This window comes from Serinus canaria, chromosome 1A (assembly GCF_022539315.1).
Source record: "Serinus canaria isolate serCan28SL12 chromosome 1A, serCan2020, whole genome shotgun sequence".
In the NCBI taxonomy this organism is placed as follows: Eukaryota; Metazoa; Chordata; class Aves; order Passeriformes; family Fringillidae; genus Serinus; species Serinus canaria.
Window position 1 is genome coordinate 36,161,549 of NC_066314.1, and position 27,549 is coordinate 36,189,097.

General features: G+C 36.6%; 1 protein-coding gene across 1 annotated transcript; it reads right to left on the reverse strand.

Moving 5' to 3' along the window:
• CAPS2 (calcyphosine 2) lies at positions 1 to 27,526 on the reverse strand. The gene is given in 20 exon segments (XM_050984005.1): positions 1 to 296; positions 1,563 to 1,659; positions 2,709 to 2,828; positions 3,374 to 3,411; positions 3,414 to 3,527; positions 4,004 to 4,080; positions 6,154 to 6,269; positions 7,496 to 7,589; positions 7,697 to 7,749; positions 7,752 to 7,803; positions 9,309 to 9,383; positions 10,484 to 10,603; positions 12,731 to 12,798; positions 17,282 to 17,425; positions 19,735 to 19,910; positions 22,627 to 22,744; positions 22,869 to 22,914; positions 24,426 to 24,472; positions 26,801 to 26,912; positions 27,449 to 27,526. Coding segments are annotated over 19 exon segments (1,803 nt in total). The 5' UTR covers positions 26,879 to 26,912; positions 27,449 to 27,526; the 3' UTR covers positions 1 to 126.
• Between the last annotated feature and the right edge of the window lie 23 nt (positions 27,527 to 27,549).

Here is a 27,549-nt window from a genome sequence, read left to right on the forward strand (position 1 = left end):
CCCTGATATCAGTTTAAGACACTAATTATAAAGTAACACCCATCAAGATTAAAGCCTCTCTTACTTAGTCACTCCTTGTTTAGAAAGTGTCCCTTCTTCTTTTTGTCATCTTCCACTCTAAATTCCCTATGAATTCCTTAAGATATTAACAAAATCATCATCACCCACAAATCCAAAACTTAATCCTTCATAGTAATCTTCAAACTCAGAATAGGACACTTCATCAGAGTTGCTGCAGGACTCTCCTAATGCTTCTAGAAATGATGATTTAATTTCTTCTTCTTCTGCAGTTTTGCCTGTGAAAGTATATTTTTCTATTAAATACATTTTAAAGAAGAGTGAATATGTAGTATTTAATATACTTCAGGCAAGAAACTTTCAAATTTTAGTTTGCAAATATATTTTTCATGAAAAAAATTCAATATTCTGATTTCAGAATTGTCATTGGTTCACTTATTACCATCTGTAGAAATTACCTTACTTTAATAGCATGATAGAATTAAGTATCAACAGAAAATATGGGATCAGCCAATTGCAATGAATTATGAGAACAGGAAAATCTTTTTCTTCAAATGACTGCAAGAGCTGCATCATGCATTTGTAAACTAAAATTCTGAATTTATCTTGTAAGAAAGTGTATATTTACTGTAATAAAACTCCAAAGTTCTGGAAAACTTTAGGATGGAAATTGGCATTTGGAAAGTGTTCTGCAATTTACATCTTTGTCCTAGCACTTTTATAAAGATAATACTCGAGATGAGTTTTTTTCATTGAGGAAAAAATAGTACAAAAAATATGGCATTACAGCATTGGTAAAAAAAAAAATCATATCTTGTATCCCTATACCCCCATGTGACTTCTTGTGTTACCATTAAAATCACTGGCAATATTAAAAAAACCCTCTCTTCTACAGGTAAAAAAGAAAGGCCCATGACATCATGGAGACTTTCACAGTGACTAGTTTGGTACATGGAGGTATTGTTTTCTAAAACAGACATACAAGTATTTAAGTTCCTATTTTTTCAACAGCAGACTTTAAACATTTTTGAGAATCCTGAAAAAATAATGAAGAAACCAGCATTTCCTCTGTACAGGAAGACAAATCTGCCCTAGAAATAAATTAAGTTTCTTCTGAATAAATTATTTAAGTGCTGAGTACATTCCATGTCAGTTAGAATTCTTGCACACTTTGATGGAAAACAGTAATGTGAAAATGAGAGTATCCTACTAAGTCAAAGATATTAATATCATATTTGCCACTGATAACTTACAGATGAAAGCTGTGAAATCACTGCTTACAGAGGTAGGGAAAAGAAGTACCCTGCATACAGGCAGTATGAGCAGCTTGATAAAGGGCAAGTATTAAAATTGTGTATATGAACTTCTTTACTACTTATGTTTGGAGAGACTCAATTCAGATTAAGAATTTCCCCTTTAACAGCTCAAGTCTAAGTAAATATGAAAACAGTTCTTATTTCCAACCAGTTTCTGGGTCTGCTCTCTCTGCTAACAAGATGATTTCCATAGGTACAGATTTTTGCTTTTTTGTTCATCTGAATTACCTGCCAATACTACAGGATGTTTCTTTGCACAGTAACATTTTCTGACATCTACCACAGGCACACTCCCAGTTTTGCTGAAATCTAGTTTCATATAAGCCTATAGGGGAAAAAAGAGTTTCATATTAGCATCTCAGGAGAAAAAAAAACAAGTGGAAAGATAAAAAGATCAATTCTATAAATACATTTAACTACCTACCACATACTTTTAGATCTTGTACAATGGATGATGTCAATTTACCTATTTTGTTTAAGGCACCAGATACTAGAAAATCCTTCTAGATTATGCAATTTCATGATTATTTTACTTCAGCAGCTTTCACATCAAATGTGTGTCCCCTGGTAAACACAAAAAAATTGTCTTCTCTCCCTAATTTCTTGCTCATCATTAGAATCAGAAGTTCAGCTGCTTCCCTTCTGCCTCCTCCAATTATTAAGATTCCACATCATTCTGGCAGAAGCCTCCCCACAGCCTCTCCAGCACTGCTAACAGCAGCTTCATTTGCATTTCAGTTTACTCAAATACACATGCTCCACACATAAGGCTAGGAGAGTCAGATCCTCCATGATTGAAAGCATGAAAATATATGTCATTTTTCTTGATCTTGATATCCAGTAGCTTCTCCTTTGGCTGGTTTGTGATCAGTGTCTGATACTGCAAACAGCTCCACACTACATTATAGACAAATAACAAGTGGCATTTCACGTATAACATGTCTCACAAATATGATGACTCTTACTGTTGGTCTCAAAGGAGACAAGTATTACTGCATCCTATTTCAGGCACTGCAGGAAGAGAGTCTGCAGATGTAGATTTGCCAAAATTTGTCATTTGCCAGAATAAGAAAAAAACAGGCTTCTGGAAGAGATCATCTTAGGGTGCCAGACACTTTATACATGGGACTGAACTATAAGAACAGCACATATGGATGAAAACTCAAAATAATAAAGGAATTAATTCTAGAATTTAAAATTATCTAATTTAACAATGGAACAGCATGCAGTCCACTAATTTACCTTTCTGTTGATAAACTGATCTGAAACTTCAGGTACAGAACTTAAGAAAAATAACAATAAAACCCAACAACTAGAATATGAGGAGTGACTAGCTCCAAAGTTAGACTGCAAAATATCTACAATAAAACTTACTTTTCTTACAAATGTTTTCCTATATTCATTCATTGCTCCAAATATGGCATGGGTAAATTCTCCATAGTTGACCTTATCATTCTTGCTATCATCAAGAATAAGCCATAAGGTTTCAAAGTCCTTCAATTTAAAAATATTTTGCCAAAGTTCTTCACTATATGCTGAAATAGAACAATTGCTATAATGGGAAATTACAATATTCTCACAAAACCCACCAAACTTCTGGGTCCTTACTCACTCAAAGATTTGTTAAAATAACGCTTGTCATCAGCTGTCACTGATGACCATAATTCACATTATTCACAGTTCTGATAGCTGTGAGTTACTTTTACAACATAATATATAAAACAAAGGAAAAAAACTAAGTAAACAGCATAAACTAAATTATTTTTTTTAAATCTAAAGGGAAAAAATGGGTTGCAATCACACTACTTCTTCATGTCATAATGTAAAAAAAGATTGCATGTTTCAAAATACCTATGTATTTTTTTTAAGAACTTTACACAGAACTGAGTGCAGAAATGCCAACACATCATAAGGGGAAAAAACACCAAAAGAAAACATGCACAACCCAAGTATTAAATTATAGATTTAAGCAAAGAAAAGAAGAAATTCCATAAATTAAGAAAGATAATACCCACAGTTACAGTTTCAGCTAGACTCACCTCTTCAGGCATTTCCAAATGGAATAATTTTAGAGCTTTTTCAAGGTTGCCTGAGAGAGAAAACCATTTCTGTTCTTGTCTATTTGTCGGAAATACTTTCCTAAGCCTGTTATAACCCAAACTCCTCTTTTACTTAGTGTTTCTCTGAATATACCTGAGGATTTAGAGAAAAAAAGGACACAACATTTACCTGAAGTTGCCCACTTGCTATGGAGACAATACAGAAGTAAAGAACACCCCGTCTACATATGATGTTGCTGGTTAGAAAGACATACCCATGCATTCAGGCTCCCTTGTCTTTGAAAAAAATGCCAGTCCAAAGGAAATCATCAGTTATTTAACATTTGAGTGAAAATCTATATAAATTATGTTTAACAAGCAATATCTAACAAATTTTTTTCAAAGAGACCACATAAGGAAAGAAAAAATGGCTATTGCCCTCAATATTTTCAGACTGCAAAACTGCCCACTTCTGTGAGAACTGATCACAGGCCACAATTTAATATTTAAAGCAACTTCGGAACAACTACTTCAGAAAAATACAAAAAATCTATTATGAGATACAGAGTTGCTTCTTTATTCTACAAAGATGGAGAAACTTAAATGGAATGGGTTCTGGTAGATACAAACCTTGAATCTTCTTGAAAACTTCGCTGTCATCAACCACTTGCCTGGAGCACTCTTCCTTGAGTTCCACAGAGGAAGCTCTAAAGAAGTCAAAATTATTGTTGATTGGTAAAATTACACATAATATTTCTATATTCAAAACAGATGTAGTAAAAAATGCCAATATACTCAGTTTTATATGTAATTCATATACTACCCTTGTGAACACAATATCCAATTGCTTGAATTTGAGAGGGCACTCACAAAAGTCCTTGCAGATATGCAGAAGTTCTCTTCTAACAATATTAATTGGAATTGCCTCTACTAATTCATTAACCATGGATAATTCCCCCATGCATAAAATCTCCAGAAGTTTAGTTCAATTCCAATCTCATACCACTGGAAGAGTTTGTTAAAGCAACTATATTTAATCACAGACAGGAAAACAACATGTAATACTTTTCAAATCTCTCTTTAGAGCACAAATAGCAAAGGTGTAGATCAAAAGTATATCTAGAAATTATGATTAAATTTTGTGGAGTTTTTTCTGCTAAGTTCCCTTCTGAGAAGGGCTTCCAGCAAGCCTTCATCAGAAATTACTATAAAGATTGTTAAAAAATAGTGTGGAAGAACCTACTGGAAGAAAAATACCCAAAGCAAACCAACAAAGTCCTGCAGTTATTTTAATCAGAATATTTTTAAAAATGGAAAATCATTACTGTCAGTTCTGAGCTGCTTGTTCACCAGTGTTTAGCCATGACATACTCCTTCTGCTTTTTGAAGCCAAAGACTTATCTCTCTCCTATCTAGTAGGACTTTTCTTCTCTACTTTGGGCACCTTCCATTATGAAGTCCCTAAAAGCTTTCCTGCATCAGATCACCTAAACTGGAAAGTCACCAACAACCTGCAGAGGACAACGTACTCCCTCTAGAACATATGAACACCAAAAGATTCATGGTTTGTGACAGAAGGGCATAGCTGCTCCTGGGAACCTGCAGTAGACCTTTTGGACTGTAGCTGAAGAGGATTTTCTGTCAGTATACTAATGAAAGTAAGAGGACTTAATTCAAAACTTAGGCACCAGAGAATAGAGAGCTCAACAACATCCTCATACAGAAGAAAAAGATACACTGAAACTTAGTCACTAATTGAACGAATACAGAGAGAGTATAAAAAAGGAAATAATCTATTCCACCACAGGTAGTAAAAAATCCAAAATTACAACCCATTGAGCAGCTCTTCTTTATGGTTCTTCTATTCAGAGATAACATTGGTTCAACTCCAAATTTCACAGGCATAAGATTGGCCACAAATGATAGAAAAAGCTGCTTTACTTGAATGATAGGCTTCTGAGATGTAAAATGTCTTACATAAACTAGCTGAAATTAAACTGTATTGTGTTTTATTTCACTGAAACCTTGCCGAGAGGGAACAATTAGCACTAAGCATGATACAACTATTCAGTTCTAGAACCAATTAAATTTGAATTTACTGTTCTATGCACTGTTAGCTTACTATGGCTCCTTTGCAAAGCTTTCAGTCTAAAGGGACTTTAAGTGAATATTACCATATCTGAGAACAAGCTTCATGTGTCTAAACACTTGCAGAAAGAAAATAATGGTCAAGTTCTGCTAACAAAGTCATCTTTAGATACTGAGCATACTTAATTGAGATTAAAATTATTCTCTTCCTAATCAGGAAGGCATGAAAGTATAAGATATATGAGGAGAGCCTGGGAGAGCTGGAATTGTTTAGCCTGGAGAATAGAAGCCTTGAGGGGTCTCACCCTCAAGTAGTATGGATACCTGAAAGAAAGGGGTAAAGAAAACTGAGACAGGCTCTGCTCAGTGGTGCCTGTTGACAAGACAAGACGCAATGTGCACAAACTGAAACAAAGGAGGTATATGATTTGATTGTATATAAAAATATGTGACCTCAAAGCAAAAGAAAAGATTCACATTCCAATTCTTTCTTTGGAATTACTCTTTACCATTCTAGGAATTTACTGAACTACACAAAATCTTCTAATATCAATTACTAATTTCTCCTAACAACAGCCTAAACATGGATTCTGCTATTAGCAGTACAAGCAATAAGATATTAGGAGCTAAAAATATATTTTTTTTTGCTTAAGGAAGAAAAGGGAGTTTGAAAAACAGTTATCAGCACTTACTTTAGATAATCCATAGCTGCTTCATCAATACTTATCACACGAAGGGTGAAGAAAGGATTCTGCTTAACACTTTCTGGGAGGTTATGATCGACACTTCGGAAAGTCAGATTGGCTCACTGTTGGTAAAGCACACAATGATTTAAAAATTGGTTGTGTATTTCATATATAGAGGGGAAGGGGAAATTAAGAAAAGCAGCAAACTAAAAGCAAAGAATGCTGAGACTAATAAAAAAATGCAGTAGCTCTAACTACTAATAGCTGTGCAGGCTTGGTTTATAAAGTCTGCAAAACTCATGAATTTAGAAGGAGGAGACAGGGCCACTGTTACTATGCAAGGGTCTTAACCACTTGAACTTTGAGAGATCTGCATGTCTTAATGTCAGTCCAGAAAGCAGGAGAGCAGATATGGAGATTTACAGGCACAGCATCATTCCAAAGAGGTACTGAACTCAGTGCAGTACATTTTCTGGATGACTTAATGATGCATCTTTATTCAGAACACACTTCCATCCACAGGCTGGAAAAATACACATGACAATAAAACATGAAAATCCCAAAAATAGCTTTATCTTCCATATCATAAGCTCATCTATTTAATCTTTGAAATTCTTAGGTGGTGTGTAAGCAGTTAGGATAGGCATGTGATTAGACAAAACACACTAAAAACTAACTTTCTACATTTCTCACAATGGTTTTTCCTCCAAACTTCAGATTTGCAGGAGCATTTGAAGAATTTGGTGAAGACAGTCTGTACTTGAAAAGTTGCTCAAGTATTTATAAACCGTGAACACTTTATCCAGTACAGAGGTAAAGCAGTACAGAAGGTGCAATATGATTTTTAACCAGCCATCAGATTAGCTGGTAGACAAAGCTTAACATCGTTTCATACACTTGCTCTAAACAACTGTTTACATTTCAAACTGTAGGTTAAAAATAATTACTCTGCAATTTCTTAATGTTTAAAAAATATTTAGTCATTGCTTCGAGTTAAAAATGCCAGCAGACCTTGCAAAGATTATTTACTTTCAACAAGTACTTCGGTCTACTTCAGGACTCTCCTTCCCGAGTGGATCGCTTCGTCCAAAAAGGTCCACACTGTCAGCAGTCTTGTGCCCTCTAGGGGGAGAACTGCAAAGTACAGCTTAATCTGAAAACTAAATTTGGAACCTCTAAAAACGTGGGACAACAAAACGATCCAGACTTCTGAAAATCTTTAATTCAAAAATGTCTCTTAAGGGGAAGACTTTTGGCCTTTCTGGAAGGCTGGATCACAATTTACAATTAAAATATCCAAATATTACCTCCAAAGAAATAGTATTACATTCAGCAGAAGAATACTTACAACATTGAAGTCACTAAGATCATAAGCTTTTCCCTTTCTTTGTCCACGCTAATGATGAGAAACTCTCTTCTGAATCAAAGGCAAGGCATTTGTCCTGTGAAATAATTCAAAACTGGTACTAAAACAATTATATTTATTTAAGCTTGTTGGATATGGTGAAATATGCTTTCTAAAACCTTTTTAAAAAGTAATTAATCTTACCTGTTTTTTCCAAACTGTCAAAATTCATACACAGTCAGGGATTTGTCACACACACACACAAAAAAAAAAAAAATCCAACCAACTCCCTACAAGCATCATGACCATTTCTAGAAGGAAAATTGAAAAGCACCTTTATATTTTTCATCTATATAAATCCAATTCAACCCAAACATAAGTAACATTTATTTTGGAATCAGAATGTTTTGAATTGGAAGGGATCTTAAAGATTCTTTAGTTCCAAAACCCCTGGCATGGGCTGGGACACCTTTCACTAGACCACTCTGCTCAGAGCTCTATCCAGTCTGGCCTTGAATGCTTGCAGGCACAGAGCATCCACAGCTTCTCTGTGCAACCTGTTCCACTGCCTCACCACCCTCACAGTAAAGAATTTCTTCCTAATATCTCATCAAAACCTGCCTGCTTTTAGTTTGAAGTCATTCCCCCATGTCCTATTACTACATACCCTTTAAAAAAATACCTTCTCCAACTTCCCTGCAGCCTTCTGTAGGCACTGGAAGGGTCTAAGGCAAGAGGGTCTCCCTGGAGCCTTCCCTTCTCCTGACTGGACAATTCAACTCTCTCAACCTGTCTTCCTAAGAGAGGTGCTGCATCCCTCTGAATATCTTTGTGACCTTCCTGTGGGTCACTCCAACAGGTCCTTCTCACACTGGGGACCCCAGAGATGGACAGAGCACTGCAGATGCAGTCTGACAGGACAGAAGCAGAGAGGCAAATCCCCTCCCTTGCTCTGCTGGCCATGTTTCTTTTGGTGCAGCCCAGGACATGGTTGGTTTCCTGGGTGCAAGCACACACTGCCAGATCATGATGAGCTTCTCATCCACCAGCACCCCCAAGTTCTTCTCAAGGCTGCTCTCAGTATCCATTTTTTTCCAATGTTGCATGCTGTACAACTGATTTTTTTAAAGAGCTCTTCGACTATTTTCTCTAACCTACCATGAAATTCAAGTTGTGGATTCGGTCACGTATTTTAATTCAATATTCCATTCTCCATAATGCTAAAACACCTCTCAAGGCTTCATGTTTTAGTATGCCAATATAATTTTCACTGATTAACTAAAGGATTACATACACCAGGACTACTGCATTCATTGAGGTATATGAAAGTATGTTGCTGAATATTCAGCTGTGTCTAACAAGTATACAGCTCACAGCTGCAGAAAAGCATCACTTTCAAAACTGAAAAATATGTTTATGCTACCACTGCTCAAATCAGAACGTTCTAAAATTTAATACATAAGGAGCTATGAACAAGTTGCAAAGCCACTACTACTAACAGTAGTTGTCACATCTAAGATAAGGCTAAAATAATTTTAAACAACTATTTTACACAGCCCCTGTGGTAACTGTCCTGAATAGAGCTATGGGTATGATGGCAACATAACACTGCTTACAGAACTTAACATTGTACAGTGGGACTGTAAAGCCACTATCCATTAGCCACGTCAAAATTTGTACTACACAAGGACACCCACACATACTCTTTTCCTTCAACACAGGGAGCAGAAATATTCAGTGCAATTAATCTGTTCAAGAGAGTAATCCTCATTCACAAATTCAGAGCATTGAAAAGCTTCACAAAATTTGTGATTACCTCGATATAATCCTACTGTCAAAGCGTAGCTTGTTGGAGAGCATGTTCTCAGTTAGTCCTGATTTGGTCCTTATTCTGTGAAAATAATACAGCATGTTAATGATACCTATATGCTCCCAGATAATTGTTACATAAAACTCAACCATTTTCAAACAGCAAAAACCATGAAGTACAGTATCCTTGGCAACTGGCTGAGGAGATAATCCTTTGTAGCTGAATTGGAAAGCAACTCAGAGCTGTAAAGTGTTCTGTTATTATGTAATATGAGAGTACATTCACAGAGAACATAGATATGAATGGGAAATTTTGTTTACATGCACTTACATAAAGAATTAGCCTTTACCTCCACCACCCACCACACTTCCGTGAACCAATGCATTCTCTTGCAAAAATATCCAGGTGGGGGCATTTTTACCCACATAAATATTTTATATTGGTCCTATTACTAGTTCCAGAAATGAAGATTTCTCTAGCTGATGGATGTAAGAAATTGAGACTGTTATTTTTGTCTTTTTTTCCTTTTTTTAAATATACAAAGATGACATTTAATGAGAAAGACTTAAGAGTGGGATGTTAAAATGCACAAAGCAGAAAATCTTGCCTGAATGTTGAGAAAAACAGAACAAAACTCATACTGGCAGATTCTTTTAATTTTATGGATCACAGTGTTTCCTCAGGTTTTTTTTTTAAGTCCTTGGAGCAAGTAGTTCAATGCTGACAGTCCAGGAATGTCATTTAAATGCCAATAGGGTTAATTATTGCAGCAGAAATCAAAACATGAAAGAAAAGTATGATTATTGTGAAGATCTACATTAGCATTTACAGATGCATATTTATGCAATTTATGCACCTGAGAATAGGAATCTCTAAAAGGATTGCAAGCATCCAACCACTTGGAAAAGGCTGGCAAGTCCTTGTGATGAATAATATCAACATAAGCTTAACAATGTTCTCCCAGTTTTTAAAAATTCTGTGAATCAATCATAATTCACAGAGAATTCACATAAAAAGATCCCTGTTTTCTCATTAGGCAATAACAATCACAGAAAAGCTACAAAAAAAGCCTCATATGAAGTTGGTGGATCCAAGCCAAAAACAGAACACCTGGAAAAACAAATAGAATTCACAGAGCTAAAAAAAAATACATAGCAAAAAATTTATTTTTATAAACTTACTTTGTTTCATGGAGGGTCCTTTTTCTAAAATGCATTGGTGCCATGCCAACTCCCAGAAGTCCTTGAGCTTCCTTGCAAACATCAGAACGTGTGGACTGCTCTTGATCACTTATAACAGCTCTGACCACAAAGAGCAGGGAGAAACCCTCTGACTGTTAGTATGGCTGGATTTCAGGTCTTACATATTTTTATACAGGAAAGAAAACACCCAAGAATAATACAGTAATACAATCTTGGAGTGATCCATTAAGCTTGCATAAATTTGTGGGCCTAATTTTTACAAATTCTTAAGTCTGTTTCACAAAATCAAACATATGCAATAATATTCTGGCAGTGCACTGGTGATGGCCAGTGACATCACCTCCGAATCACAGAGTAGCCTAGGTTGGAAGGGACCTTAGAGATCATCTAGTTCCAACCCCATGCTGTGGGCAGGACACCTTTCACTAGACCAGGCTGCTCAGAGCCCCATCCAATCTGTCATCCAACAAAAAACATTGGCACTTCCTCCCTCAAAGTGCTAACTACACAGCTGAGAGGATCTCCAAGTCCCAACAAGCAAAAAGGAAGAGATTAACTGGGTTTTGAACATTTTGATATTCTCTGTATCAGTTCAACAAGTAAACAAAAGAAGAGAACCTTTAAAAATAAATGAGATGCTTGTTATGCTATGGAAATGGTTATCAGAAGGGAAGAAATAATTTTGCATGGCTATTATAGTCTTCTAAACTTGCTCTCTGATCTATACAGATACATCTTTGTACACATCAGTTACACTGATTTAATTGCAAGATTTGCTCTACTAAAAAAATATTCGAAATACCTTTGTATTTCCTTAAACAGCTTTTATTCATGCAACAGTTTTGAACTAATCTTTTCCGATTAACATCCTGATATCTGATTCCAATTTGTTTAGAAGTACTGGCAGAGTTATATTTGGAACATAAACAGAGAGATTTTTTAAATTAAAACTTCATTCTGATGCAGCTGCAGCACTACTGAATATTGTTTTGACATTATCAACAGAAGGGTTCAGAGTAGGAGAAGGAAGACATGGAAAAAATGAGGCAAAGCAGCAGAAGGAGGATAAACACAGAATGGGCATCCATGATCCAAGATGCACAAAGCTGTTCAGTAGTTCTAAAACACTTCAACATAACCAGCATATTTTTAAGATCACTTCTCTAATAATCTTTAAAGGGATATGACACAAGCCAAGCACATATCTGAAAACTGGGGGTTTCAACTCTGTATAGTTCCATAATTTTAATCCTGAGGATTAAAAAAAGGATTTATCATTGTGTTTCATGACAGTCTTGTTTCCCTCAGGCAACCTTCTTGTCATGTCAGCTTTTAAATAGTGTAAAAGGGTTAATAGACTTTCAAACAATATAGGTCATTTAAACTGCCTCTGTAACAGAAACAAATGAAAACTAAAATGGTGAAGTGCAACAACATTTCAGCCTCAAAATCTTAGTATTTGATGGGCTAGAACACCAGTGCAGATGACTCCAGAGTCTGTAAACTATGCACAGAATGCAAAATAATTTAGACATACCCACAGATAATTTTTTGCAAGTATAAAGTAACATGAAGCTATATTAAACTAGCTTGCATCTTCTTATATTGTCATAACCAGACAGCTTGCATAAAGCCCTGAATTATTAAAGCATGCTTAAAATAGAGGGATCTTTCTGCACAGAAGCAATGTTTTCTTGAAGCTAAAGGGATAGCAATGAAGGCAGGAGATCTCACTGTACAACCTGGACCAACTCAATTTATAATAGTGCCTTTTTTCCTCCATGCCCAGAGCTGGTATAATACTCTATGCCTGAGAGGTGCTGTTCCACCAGTATTAATGAAAGATTAATAAATATTAATAAAGCTAAGATTTTTAGAAAGGACAATAAATATTGAGGATGTGCAATTTATAAGATCAGGCATGATGTATTTTCTTGAGGTGCAAGAGGGTTATTTTCAAGAGCTAGTGCTATTGTACAGATCTTAAATAAGTTCAAGCATAAAATTAGGAATTATTTCCAGAAAAAAAATAACATACACATGGCACTTCTGATATTTTAAGTTGCATTAAAAAGCCTTTCGCTTAAAGAATTTTTGCAAATAATACTACTACATAAGACTTCATAAGACGTGGAACAAGAAGATCAAAACACCTCTTAAGCAACAAAAGCCAAACACTAACAGATCTAAGGGAAAATTGAAATTTTACATTATAAATTCATTTACCTACATAATTGATCCACCATAACTTGTTCTACAACAGCCTGTTTTCTCCTCTCTGCAGCAACATCCCCCTGCAATGAAAAACTGGCTGAGAACAAGTGAAATATACAATAGGAGGCACTTCAAATAATAAGTTACCCTTTAAGACAGCATTCAGAGGTCACAAACTTACCCATGCCATAATTAATATTTTTTTACATTTTAATAGTCTATTTGCATTAATAATAGACATATAATATTCTCTGCTACACACTCAATTTGTCTATGCATATTAGCTGTAATAAATATGAGAATTCCAGTATTTATGTTTACAGACAAAATCCTTATTTCTGTATTGTCTCTAATACATTCTGTAAGTGCAATAGAGCCTGAGGAAACTCACATTATTCCAGGTTTTTCAGGGGACACAGATTCCAACTACGAGAATAAAACTTTACCTCCAGCAATAATTAGTCAAAAAAATTCTTTTAAGACTTAATCTCAGTTGCAAGATTTTTCTTTCCTGCATACCACAATAATTTTCTACTGAGACAGGTCAATCTGAAAAACCTTTCAGAAAATATCATCCTAAAGGGGAAAAGGGATTAAAATGATCTTCTTATTATTTTTATTAGAGTAACCTTGTGCTATTCACTGTAAAGTGTGCAGGTGTTGATCATAACCTGTTACACCGAGAGAAACCAAAGCACAAGAGGATGGCCCAGGATAGTATGGAGGCCACCAGGAATAACCAGGCCTCCACACCTCTCTTAATCTTCCACATTCCTGAATTTTTTTACTGCATTTATTTTGCCTTCTATTCCAAAAAAATAATTTTATATATGAGAATATAGAGATTATTGTCACTGAAGGGGGTTATGCAACCTTTCTTTTTTAGATATTTTAAAACTAAAGAATTAAGATATTTTTCTAATTGGTCTTGTGTGCAAAGTAAATTCTAGAGAGATCTAGTCTTTGTGTGGATGAAGAACTGAAAAGTTCCCAGGTACCTATAAGAGATAACTCCTAATTCCACACACATGTTATGGGTAGAATTCACAATCTTCAAATAAAGAAGATTGTGAAGATTTTTTTGGCACTAGTCAAAAAAAAAAAAAAAGCCAAATCAAAAAAACCCAAATAACTAATGCAACACCAGACCAGCTGTTGGTTATTCCAAAGTGATTTTAAGCCTTAGATTTCAGATTTGTAAGAGGTAGGATGCTTTTTCATTTAATTTCATGTTTCATTTTTGCACCTGCCAGGTGCAAAACTACCCGGTGCTTTATTCTGGGTTACTGATTCTTTACCCATTAACTGTTGCAATAGATGTATTAAAAAGAATGATTTAAAGGAGGACTATATTATGGTGATAGTACAGGACAGTATTTGTTTATAACATATTCCATGGACTCAGTTTATAGAGCCAAACCAGTTTGAATGCCAAAAAGAATCTGATTTTTAAAAAACCAAACAAAGAAAACCTTACACCTTAAATTTCAATTGAATTAGGTCTCTGAATGTAATCTTTCATGAAACATCTTCCATTCTGCTCTTAGAAAAAAGCTCTGCTATGAAATAACAAAAATGAGGAGGGCAGAGGCAAACATTGAATTTGTAGCAGCTCTCACTGCAAAAGTAGTTACTGTTGTTCCCTAAATATGAATATTCAGAGGAAATCAACCTTCTCCAGAGGTTATATGTGACATCCATTGGCAGTGGGCTATGAATCACAAAGTCACAGAACAAACTGAACTGGAAAGGACCTACAAAGAACACCGAGTCCAGCTCCTGGCACCACACAGGACCATCCCTGAACCACACCATGTACCCAAGAGCATTGTCCAAACACTTCTTGAACTCTGTCAGACTTGGTGCTGTGACCACTTCCCTGGGGAGCCTGTTCTGGTGCCCAGCCACCCTCTGGGTGAAGAACCTTTTCGTGAGACCCAGCCTAAACCTCCCCTGACACAACTTCAGGCCATTCCCTCGAGTCCTGTCACTGGTCATAAGAGTGAAGAGATTGGTACCTGACGCTCCTCTTCCCCTCATGAGGATGTTGAAGACCACACTGAGGTCTCCCCTCAGTCTCCTCCAAGCTGAACACAACAAGTGAGGAGATCATCTGCTCCTCATGAGGCTTCCCCTCAAGACCCTTCACCATCTTTGTTGCCCTCCTTTGGACCCTCTCTAATAACTTCATGTCTTTTTGATATTGTGGCACCCAGACCTGCCCCCAGCACTCGAGGTGAGGCTGACGCAGTGCAGAGCAGAGCAGGACAATCCCTCCCTTGTCCAGCTGTGATGCTGTGCCTGATGTCCCCCAGGACAGGGTTGGCCTCCTGGCTGCCAGGGCACTGCTGACTTATGTTCAACTTTCCATCGACCAGGATCCCCAGGTCCCTTTCCATGGCACTGCTCTCCAGCAACTCATTCCCCTAAGGCTGTCCTTACATCCAGGGCTGTCCTGTCCCAGGTACAGAATTCATCACTTTCCCTCGTTGAACTTCATGTGGTTGGTGACTGCCCAGCCCTCTGATTTGTCGAGGTCTCTCTGCAGGGCCTCCCTGCCTTCGAGGGAGTCAGCAGCTCCCTACAGCTTTTGTATCATATGTGAACTTGTTCAGTATCCCTTCCAGTCCTGTGTCCAATTATTTATGAAGATGTTGAAGAGCACAGGGCCTAAGATGGAGCCCTGCAGAACCCCACTAGCAAACTTTCATCCCGAATTACAGAAAAATCAAGAGGAGTTCTACTTTAACATTTGACTTTTTTGTAATTATTACAGTAAAAGGACATGTTAACCTTGTGTATTCTTGAGCAAAATTTTCAAGTAGATAAAATGAAATGCCAACAATTAAGGCAACGTATACAAAATGAAATTAATATACATGAAGTCACTGCTGCCAGTTTTTTCCAGTATTCTACCAGAAGCTGGACTTAGGAGAGCCTGAGATGGTCCTCAAATGAGTGAGTGAGTGAGTGAGTGAGTGAGCCTGTGCTGACCATGAGTGCTAATGAATAACAAAAGGGTTCTGAAGGGCTTCAGTAACAACTTTCTCAGACACCTCCTGGCTTTATTTTAAAGCATGGCAGCTACAGAATATCTTCTATTTTGTAGTTCTGCACTGCTCCCTTTCTCAGGGCTTTCACTGTACTTGCTTTAGCATTAAGCAGTTACTCTAGAGATGCTTCAAGACTTTTTTCCATTATCTTAGCCACTAGTATAGATTTTTTAATTTATTCTAAAAATAAAAGCTTAAGTACTTCCTCAAAAGATTTTCTTGTCATGAAAATTAACAGTGACCTCAGTAGAGCAATATCTGCATTCATTTCAACAAGACTAGAAATCAAATAAATGGTTGCAATGATGCAAAATTCAATGCATAGTGACGAGCAAATAAAATTAATTAAAATTACTATTTACTTTGAAAAATCATAACATTTCTCATGGCTTATTACTCCATGAGAAAGTTAGAATGCATAACCCTTTTCAGCAATCCCTTCAAAAACCAGTAATAAAAGCCATCACTCTGCATATGCAGATACTGAATCATGCAATATCAAATCAAGGTTCTTCATCCCTGTAAATGATCCTAAATTCAAGGCCTGGCCTCAGATGGGCAAGACTCCTATTGTTCAGTCCCAAAAAGAGTAAAATTCACTTCTATGTAATAAATTAAAGAAGCGTATTGGGTACATCCAGGCAAGGAAAGTTTTAATTCCCTTCTCTGAATGCTGCTGAGTCCATGGTGGTTTCCAGACTTCAGGGCTTCAGACCAGAGCAAAAGCAATTGAAAGGAGCAGCGAAGGGAGCTTGGGTTTGTTTAGTTTGCAGAACCAGCAGCTGTCAGGAATTCTGAAGAGAAGTTACAAAGAAAAGAGAGCCAAACTTTTTTGACAGAAGCCAACAGTGTAACAGGAGGCAAAGGTTACACACTGAGCCTTGGGAGAATTGGTGTGGACAACAGGAAGAACTTCCTCACACAGAGAATAGCATATCACAAGAAGGTGTTGCTTAGAGACACTGAAGAAGCTCCATCCCTAGAGCTTGAAGACACAGCCAAAGCTGCTGCTGACTTAATCTAATACTAGCTGGTGGAATTATGGAATCCATGGACCATTGAATACAGGCCCAGCTTAAAGCTACAGATCAGAGGAAATCATAGAATCATAGAATATCCTGAGAAGGTAGAGATGCACAGGAATCATCAAAGTCCAGCTTCTAACACTGAATGTTACATTATGTTTAGGTTCACTCAACTACCTCCGTTATTCTTAGTTGTATGAATGTATCTGTATATATTACTCATCATTTCTCATTTATATAGATTACTGCATAAAATACAAGCATTGCAGATAAGATTTAAATATGCTCACCTGATTGCTCAGTTCAGCTCCCATTGAAAGAAATGTTTAAACTCACATGATTTCAATGGGTGCAATTAGACTCACATGATTTCAATGGGTGCAATACTAGACTCAATCTCCAAAGGCATAATTTCTGTTGAACATCTGGGAAGCCATTCTCCACATCTAGGTGGTTAGCAGCACAATACCAGTCCAGATACTTACAGCTTCTGTTTTCCTTATGTTGTGCTGCATATTACAAGGTTTGTTTGTATAGCATTGTTGCAGGAGAGCTTTCTTATCAAGGGTTACAAAATCTTCTCCATCTTCAAGCTGTGTACCCAACACAAAAATACATTCTTTTTATAACTCAAATTTAATGAATTGTAATAAAAACAAACTAAAAACCCCACACGTTTTCCTCAACAATTTATTTAAAAATACTACTTTCTTCTTTACTTTTTAAAGTGTCTACTTCTGCCACTTCATGTTAACTAAAAGAGAATTTTTTTAAGCCTAGTTTTCTACAGAAACTGAACTTACAAGGAAAGACTAGAGAGCAAGATTTGTATCTTTTGCATACTTACCACTTTTCATTTATACTGAAATAAATAATAAATGTTAAAAATCTCAAAAATACTGTGTTCCTACAAGCTTTGTGAAAAAACAGCAGCAAGTCAGAGATAGCAGACTTTAGTATCTCTGAGAAGAGAAGAACTCATCCTTTTTCTGTTCTGCACAGAAACAGCCAAGTGAAAGCAGAGGATTTGCTGTTGGATATAAAGCCCAAAGCTCACTGTAGAGATACTGCTTTGTGACCAGTGAAGAAGTTAAATATAGCCTAGACAGGGAAAAGCCAAATCATGCTACTGGTTCTAACAGACTTGTAAACCAGTCCCAGAGTATTACAGAAATATTTCCTACATGGACAATATGAAAAAAAAGGATACAGGAAGTTCTGACAGAAACATTTTTAGCGATCTCCTCTATGAGCACCTTCTTTACAGAAAAGAGAAATTGTTACAAGTTCCACTAATCAAGCAAAACAAGTGTATTGAAATATTTTTATTTATTCATCTAATCAGGCAGTGATAATATCTAACACAAAAAACCTGTTCTGATAGACATTATATTAAAATCTGTGAGAAGAATTAACACACATGCTTCTAGTGCTTAGCAAGCATTTTTCTGGAACCCAATATCACCAAAAAAAGAAAAAATCCAGTCCTGCTTTTTCTCTCCCAGCATACATTTGCCATCTATTTCTTCATTTTCAGATAACTTGGCTCCTCCTGTAAATATCCTTTTGATGGGCTTGCAGAAGTGCATATAAAGGAAGAACTCCTTGAAAAACAGATGATATGGGTATCAGACCACTACATTAGAGTGGAATCATTAGAAAAGAAAAAAAACAAACAAAACAAAACACCAAACTATAACAAATCTCCAGAACAGAAAATCTTACCTATCACTAAACATAAAACTAAACCACAAAATACCTCAACTTTTTTCTCATTCACCTCTTATTCACAGAATGTTTATTAAAATCTCAAAAATACTATTATGCTTTTAATAGGTTTTTTTCAGATTTTACTTTATCTGATCACTAGAAGCACAACTTGAAGAGAAAGCTCTTTTAAAGATATCTACAATACGTGAAACAATCTTTATTTTGAAAAACCTTCCCTTTTCATTCTACTGAATGCTGAGAAAGTAAATTCAGTAAACTCATTGTTATTCATCACAAACCTTTTCTCTGAAAAGCAATGAGCACAATATGTTCTATCAACATTTGCATACTTAACTTTCTATTAAGGCTTTTAAATGGCCATCCACCCTCAGCAGAATCTAGCACTCAACCAGTTCTCACAGCTGTTGCTTACTTAGATTTCCTGCTTCCTCACATCTACAATGATGCATCTTTCCCTGTTCAACCACTTTCCTCCACTATCTCTTCCAAACAAGATGAAAGTTGAGTTTCTTCACCCCTTTGTTTTCCAGTTTCTCTCCACTGATCTATGCTTCTTTCCACCTTAATTTGAAAACACAAAAGAAACGTGGCAAAATTAGTACAGCTTGCAGTCCAGCTGTACTGAATCTTATACCACATCAAAGCAAAAAGTACAGATAATATCTTTCATTATTTTAACCCCACATTCCTTTGCATTTTCAGTGTTAATAGTTCTCTAAGGAACAGGTTAAATCTTTCATTTCTCCTTTTTTAAGTCCCAATTTACAGAATAGTAATTAAAGTACTTCTAGATTTAAAAAATAAAAAAGCTGGAATGAATTTCTGGTTTTGGAAATAACACTTTACCAAGATCTTTCTGCTGTCTCTCCTCTTCTTATAGGCTTTAAGCTGTCCCTTATCAATCATGCTGATCTTCTGACTCAGGCTAGAGGTGCAACAGGAAGGCCAGTGTTACCTTCTTTACCAGAGAACACAACCATACATAAATTCTCAGAGCACTTCAGTTTCTCTCTCTGCAACAACAGAAACAACCTTCCTACAGTTTATTTCCTCCTCAGCATTAGATGTTTAAGTTACATGTTTTTATTTCTTTACAATAAAAACATGAAATTAATTACATACATGTGCAAACCTTTTTCCAAACAGTGTAATTAAATAGTGATGTACATTTGCTATTTAAAAATGAAATTTCTAATTTGCCAGCTACCTTTATGGAAGTGTCTGGATACTGGAGGTGGTCTTTTTTCTTTTCTGCAATTCTCTGAGGATGCTGCTTAGATTCTTCCTTTGTACCTCCTTCATACTGACCGTGCTTCAGCTTGGATCTGTCTCTGAGGGATGGCAGGTTTTCTGGTCTTGTCTTCTGCTCCCAAACAGAATGTTAAAGCAAGGAGTAATCAACTTAAAAGCTTCTGTCTATTGAATGTGAAAAGCATAGTTCACATTCTATATACTAGGATAGTTCCTATCCAGTATAAATGTCTGAAACTTCTTGACATGATGCTTCAAATTAAGAAAAAATGCAAACAGGACTACACATTCCAGCCTAATTTTGAGTTCTTCAAATTCTACCATTTTCAAATCTAAAACATACACACTCACATGGTTTTACATTACTTTTAAAGAAAGAAATCAGATTCAGTGGTTCTGCCTCATAACATCTCTAAAATGGAAATTCTGACATTTGCTTTTTGGATGGCTGAAAAGAGATGGATGGATGTTTTTTGGTCAGAAGCTCTAATACTCTTGTATGGCCGATGAGAACTGGGACACTGTTCCTTAGAACAACATCAGCTGCACAGCTGAGTACCTTTCTAACCTTACACCCATTTCAGGGCTCTGCACAACAGAGGCTGGCATCAGTAGAAAGGGCAGCAATGACAGAAGTCCAAGATTCATTCTCTTCTGTCTCCATGAGTAACTAACACCTTCAATATTTAAGTTATATTCCTTCAGTGCTAACAAAAAAAAAAAAGTAAGGTGGCCTTCTCTAGCATTTCTACTCAATACTTGCAACTCATCTTGCAACAACAGTGTTACAGTCCTGCTCTAGAAAACCATTTCTCAAAATCCAAAAAGATTTATGTTTTTGAAGAGCCCACTTTCTCCTTCAAAAGAGGATTCACATCCCTTCCCTGGTTAATTCCTGAATTATAAGAGTATATTTAAATTTTTCTTCCAAATGTGACCTATTTTAGGAAGATTTACTCACACAGTTACTGAAGAAGCTGGAGTCTATCTGGCTCAGGGAAAGCTTGGTCAGAGCCCCAGAAGCAAGAAATGCAGAAGTAAAGGCCTCTCAGAGGAATACATTAAAATATTTTAAAACAGCTTAAAAATCTTCTCCAGAAAAAAGAAGATGGGGAGCAAGTCAGGCAAAAAAGGGAGAGGAAGAGGGAGAAGGGAGACAGAAAGAGGGGAGGGAGAAAGAGAGACAGAAAGAGAAAGGGCAAGCAAACAGAAAGATACATTCCAATACTTTGAGCACTCAGTATTTAAGAGATAATGAAGGCAGAAAGGAAGCAACAAGAGATAAAGGAAAGCAGAAAAGGGAGAAAGACCCAGAGAACCAATGCCCCACCTACCTTCTACTAGCACTCCTGCAGCTTTACAGAGTTATACATAGGAACTTTGTTTAAAAAAATGGTCAACCAGTGTAAGCATAAGCATCCAGACCCAAAAAGGCCAAAACAACTGAAGCATGTTTGCACATTTACAAGGCAGTAGAAAGGAAAATAACCTATCAGTAGTTGCATGTTTACAGTAACATCTTGAGACATATATGAATGCCTCTGTTAAGCACATATTCTAAAAAGAAGTATATGCTTAGTACTTTATTTTAAAAAGACAAAAAATCCACCTACCATTTCAGTTTCTACTTAAATGAAATTGTTTTTCAAGTAAGGAAACCATTTGGTTATACAGGGAAACATACAAAATAGTGATCTGGGCAGATTCACCTTGAACTCCAGCCAATCTGCAGTTCTGTACAAATTAATTTAGAATTGGATTTCCTTCTAGTTAAAATCCTGGGGTTTTTTAAACACTTATTTGGATATTTCTTAGGTTTACATCAGTTAAATATTTTTGAAATAATGGACTTTCAATCAGTGTATTTTTAATAGTTTCTCCACTAAGCTAGTTCCCGTCACATAAAAGAAATTATAACATATTAGATTTTCAGACCATATACCATAGTACTGAACTGATAAGACTTTTTGTCAGTTTGTATTTTTTCAACTTCTTTACCTCCATTTTGTTCTGACACAATTTTCTAGACATCTATGTAAAGGAAAGCATGAAAGAAGATGTATTATGATCAAATAAAAAATTGTTACATTTATTTTGTTCATGCTTAATTCAGATATAAGAATTCTAAAGAACTCTTTTCCTGAGTTCAGGGAAGTGTAATAACTGAGTAATTAAATTAACTCTAAAAACTTTTACAGTGGATATTGATCCTGAACAATGTTGCACTGTACTCTAAATCAGAATATTAGCATCTGGGCTCCTGATTTTCTTTAAAAAGCACCTAAGACTAGTGGTGATTAAGTTTCTTAGTCATCCAGGGGTGGAAAGCTAACATGATGAGGAAATCTTAACAATAAAAAGAGCATCAACAAATTAGACACAATTGCAAAGTTTATGTCACAGTTCTGTTTTAAAGAAAACAGCCCTAAGGAAAAAAAAAAACATTAAATGGCTCCAAGTAACTCCAAAAGTTTTGTTTTGACCAGAAGTAACTACTGCTCCATAGAAATAATACTTAGTGTTTGTAAACACTGATTTTGTCTTCAATCATACACTTACTACCACTAATCTTTGTTATTTCTACTGTGAATATAGCTCTTAAAAAATAAGTACAACAAAAATATAAGTGCATCAAGTGACAAAGAGCTGAGCTATGTAATATTTTTTTTTTCTAAATATTCTAAAGAATCTCAGTAAAAGGACTTTGCTAAAAATATTTTGGACTAACAGCACTTGGAGATATGAGCTTAACCAAAAGAAAAAAAAAAGAACTTACATAAAAAAAATATATGCATGCTTTTCTAAATTACTGCTAAAGGGGTATCTTATAAAGATATTTGCAGTGACAGACTGACATATTGATGCTGTGCATATGGAGTCTGTAATGACATTCTCCACTCTGAAGATGAATCTAGCTGGCACCTATGAGAAGAACTTCCAGTGTCCTGTATTCAAGAGTCCCCGTCCTAAAATCACAGGAAAAAAAGGACAAGCAATCACAATTGTTTTATATTCAGAGTGATACTTTTATAAATTCCTGAAAAATGTGAATTCTAAAAACTTTTTGAGACAAAATTAATTTACAATTACCTCTTCATCAGAATCTCCCAGCCTTCCTAGATCTAGGCATGGCACCCTGCAGGGAGTTAAAACAATTTAAAAGGAATACATCCCCTTATTTTTTAACTACAATAAAAGCACTGCCTATTAGTTATTATTATGTCTTTCACAAAAATTGCCATGCAACTGGACATGGCCTACTCAGCAAATCACCATTATCCCCTTCTTCAGCTCAGCAAGTGGCCACAGAGCTTCTCTTCCCCAGCAGCAGAGTACCCTGGCAGCTGAAAAGGATCCTTCTTTACTCCCACATTGGCTTCTCTTCACTCCCTGACAGGAGCTACTGAAATGTGACCATAAATGAGGGGTGCCTTACTCTTGTCTTCCACAGCCCATGCGAGTCAACATTCCTCTATCATCAGTCAACAGAGAGACAACAGGGAAGCAATTGCTAATTGAGATGCAAATCTTCTGAACTTTCCATAGGGGATTAACACAGGAAAAGACAACGTATTTTGATCTGCTTAAAGAAATGAAAACATCTCCAATTCATCAAAGCATCTCTGTACCTTCTGCCTTTACTCCAGGTATATTGCAGAGCACCATGAACACTTTTTTTTTATATTTTACCACCAATATTTGCAAGCAACTCTGTTTTATCTTCTTGGAATAAGAGAGTTCCTTATCTTTCAGTCTTTTTTTATTAGATAATGACAGACAATTGGAATGTTTTGACTTTGGTTGGAAGAATCAAAGGTCATAGTCACAGACACTTATAAAATAATTACATACCTTGGCTCTTATTCATTTCAGTAAACAAAACTGGATAAACTATCAATCATGGTCCTTGGAAGGTAGATATTCCTTATGTGCCAAAGTAATTATAAGGTTTTAAATTTTAAAAGCACAAACAAAATTTCCCATTGCTTGTAACAATACTTCACAACAGTTTCTCTGTATTTTTTACTGTAATACTTGTAAAAGCAGTCAACAGTTAAAATACCATTTTTCTCCCTTTGCAGACACATTAAAAATATTCAAGAAAAACAATGTAAATATGTAGATCTGAGTGACACTCTTAAGAGGATGGAGCCAGGTTCTTCTTGGTGGTGCCCAGCAATAGGACAAAGAGGCAAAGGGCAGAAACTGATGCACAGGAAGTTCCACCCAAAAAATCTTCCTAACCACAGGTGACTGAGCACTGGAACAGGTTGCTCAGAGAGGTTGTGCAGGCTCCCTCACTGGAAATACTCAAAAACCATCTGGATGCAATCCTGAACAACGTGCTCTGGGATGACCCTGCTTGAGCAGGGAGGTTGGACCAGATGGACCAGTGGGTTAGACTCAATGTGGTCTCTTCCATCTTTACCCACTCTGTAATTAAACCTCCACTCAGCCAAACATAAATCAACTTAATTCCAAAGAAAGAATACATCAAATATTCTACTCCAAATATAAATCAGAGAAAACAAACCTATGATGATAAATTTCATGGAACACTAATTTGCACATCACTATAAATGGAAATGCATTGTGTTAATAATACACACAATTAAACAAGCTGATCAGAAATAGAAGCAGACTTATTCTGGTGGGCGAGGACTGTGTGTAGCCTGTCTATTTGATCTCCAACCCTGAAAGAATGACCCATTATTACATATCTACGGGATCCAGACAAAAATACATAGTTCTCCCTTTTCAATTTCTCCTTAAATATTTAAAATTAGAGGCTTAAATTATCTGTCCAACATACTTGACTAAGACACTACTAACAAGGGGGAAAAAAACCAAAAACTTCTCATTGAAATCTAATTCTTACATATCATGAGACTAGCAGACTGAATATTCATCATGACAGTAAGACTTCCAGCCATTAAGAATCTAGACAGCATCCACATCAGCTATTAATAATACATTAAAAACAATGTGTGCTGAGGCTTTGTACCATCACTGCTCACAAGGCTTTAGGTCACATGGTTCTTGATGGTTGGGAACCAACCCTTAAACCAAAACCACAAGACTGACAGCTGGCTCACAAGGAGCTAGCTCAGACCCCTAAGAACCCCTGATATTTGGTGTAACTGTTTCATCTCAGCTTTACCATAGCAGTCCTGATGATGATTAGGCAGTTCACTTTATTTATTTTGCAAGGCTGAATACCATACAGATCTCCAAACTCAACTGAGCAAGAACATAGCAGGAAAAGAGACTCGAGCTAAAGCATCAACTATCCCCCTATAGGCTTTTGAAAACAGCTAGCAGCAAATCCCTAGGGAAGGCTGCCTGGGGCAAGCACCAAGTAAAAATTCACCTAACTGGCTCGCCAGTCTGAAAAAAAAAATTGTTTGGGAAAGCTCAGAACCAGGGCTAGCGTTTTTGTTTTCACACTTCTCAGCTCATAAATCTCAGCATCACAGCCTAAACTGAGCAGAATCCTATTTCCAGCAGTGCTCGAACATCCTTCACGATGTGAGAGCGAGCACAAAACTGTAACTCCTTTCTTGCCATCCAGCCTTGTAGCTGCTCCCGAAGCAGAAGTTCGGCAACACTACCCTCTAGTGACTCCAGAACGAGCCCGGGTACCCGGTTTGAGAGCTCTCCGCACGTAATGAGAAGCGCCACCCTGTGGTCACCTACCTAAGACCACCAAGGCATCAAAAACAAGGCATTACATCCCACAATTCTCTTTTTTCTGTACTATTTTAACTGTGGTGAGGCAAAGAACACAGCTAATTCTAGACGTTAAAGCCTTAATATAATTCCTTTTCTAGAAGTCAACTAATCAGGAAGAAAGCAAACAAAAACCATTGTGAACTCTGGGGTGAAGCACATAACTTTAATTTAAGATTTACTTTTGCAAACCACTAAAAATCACGTGGAATAGAGAGTCTAAATTTGGACACTTAGTTGCACAAGAAAGAAAGATAAAAGGGATGAGAGATTAGAGGAAAATATGACACTTCTTTTCTTTTACAACCTATACTAAATGTCTCAAATGTTCTTTTTGTCCAAGGTATTTAATGTTCAAAAATCACACTATAACATTATATATAATATTTATATATTATATATAAAAAATTAACATTATACCATGGATGTATTAATGTTTACAAAAGGTCTTTTTTCATTCCAAATCAAACTGAAAAGAAGACCAGCAACTTGGCAGTCAAACTCCAAGAATTCCTAATGGGGTCATGCAACAAATAAGGAAGTAAAATGGGTGCTTGGGGGCTGAGGGAGGATTAGCAATTAACTTTCATTCATGGACATAAAGTACATAGTATCTGTGAGAAAAATCAACTGTTACTAACAATATTAATATTTACCTTAGCAGTAAGGAAAATAATGGCCCTCAGGATGCAAGATCATATTCATAGGGACTATCAAAAGCTGGTTCTAAAGTTTCTACTACAGTGAACCTGTGAGGGTTGCACACCTACCCTATCCTAAAGTGTAGACTATTAGGAATACCTGGAAAATGTCATTTCCCTCCATACTGAACACAGAGCACTGAGATTCATTTTTCATGTCAACCTAAAATCATGTCTTTTCAAATTATATTTTGGGGGCTGCTTTAATTTATTGCTGTCTTGCAAAAAAAACCCACAAAGACGCCTGTTGCCAGTTTCACCAACGGCTGGAGACAGCACACACAGTACATGTTCAAGCCTCTGTTGCTTTTAACTGCAAGTACTAGTTCATTCTTAAATCCCCCACATTCCAATTAAGTACTCAGAGTAGCAGTGATTCTTGGATAGCTGTTTAAATTGGAATTTCTCACCTTCATTTGAGAAGCTGTCATACTAAACCATCCCCTTCTGACAAAAATAGATTCTTTAAAAGGTGTCTTCTCGACAGAATGGATTTTAACCTCAAACTAAGAACCTTGTGAAGTATGATTAAAATATTTTTAAAATGTCAAAGTAAGGAAGAAAAATAATCAGAAGCCTTCCATTGACTACCTGATATTTCTTCCCCCTCATTGACAGCTCAGCCTTTCTTCGAGGGGATGCAGCAACTCCTTTAACTTCCAAATCCATCCAAATTCAATGGCTGGCAGCTTTCAGAAAAACACTGAAAAACAGAATACTATTAACAAAAACATGTATTATTTCATCCAAGTACTTTTGGGCGGGAAAAAAAAGTTACTGCCTTAGAAGGAATTTTGGTATTGTCTTCAGCAAACTATGAAATGCTGTTGGTTTCTCTTTCTCACAGCCTCTTAATTTCAGCCTTTTATTACCAATGCTTAATCAATTTTTTTTTTTTTTTTTTTTTTTTTTTTTTTTTTTTTTTGCCTCAAGCTTAACTCTCTCTTTCCCTTATACTTATTAATACATTCTCATTCCGGTATTATTAATTTGTTACCCCTTGGCAACATCACGGGAATGCCCGCGCACGGCCAGGAGGCTCTCCCGGAACGGAGCATCCTCCCACCTGGGGGCGCAGAAAGCGTGGTTGTACTTAATGCTGCACAGGCTGAGACTACTCGTATCAAACACCAATGCCACAAAAGGCGGAATAATCATTATGAGCTCAGCAGCTCCACGGAAATGATGCATTTTCCCAGGAGAGGCGCGGGACCCCGGCGGGCAGGGGCTGTGTCTCACCGGAGCGATCCCAGGGCGCACGGCTGGCGGAGCGGCTCAGCCCCGCACCCCCGCACCGTCTCCACGGTGCCCGCCCCGGCCGCGCCGCGGGGCGGCCGCTA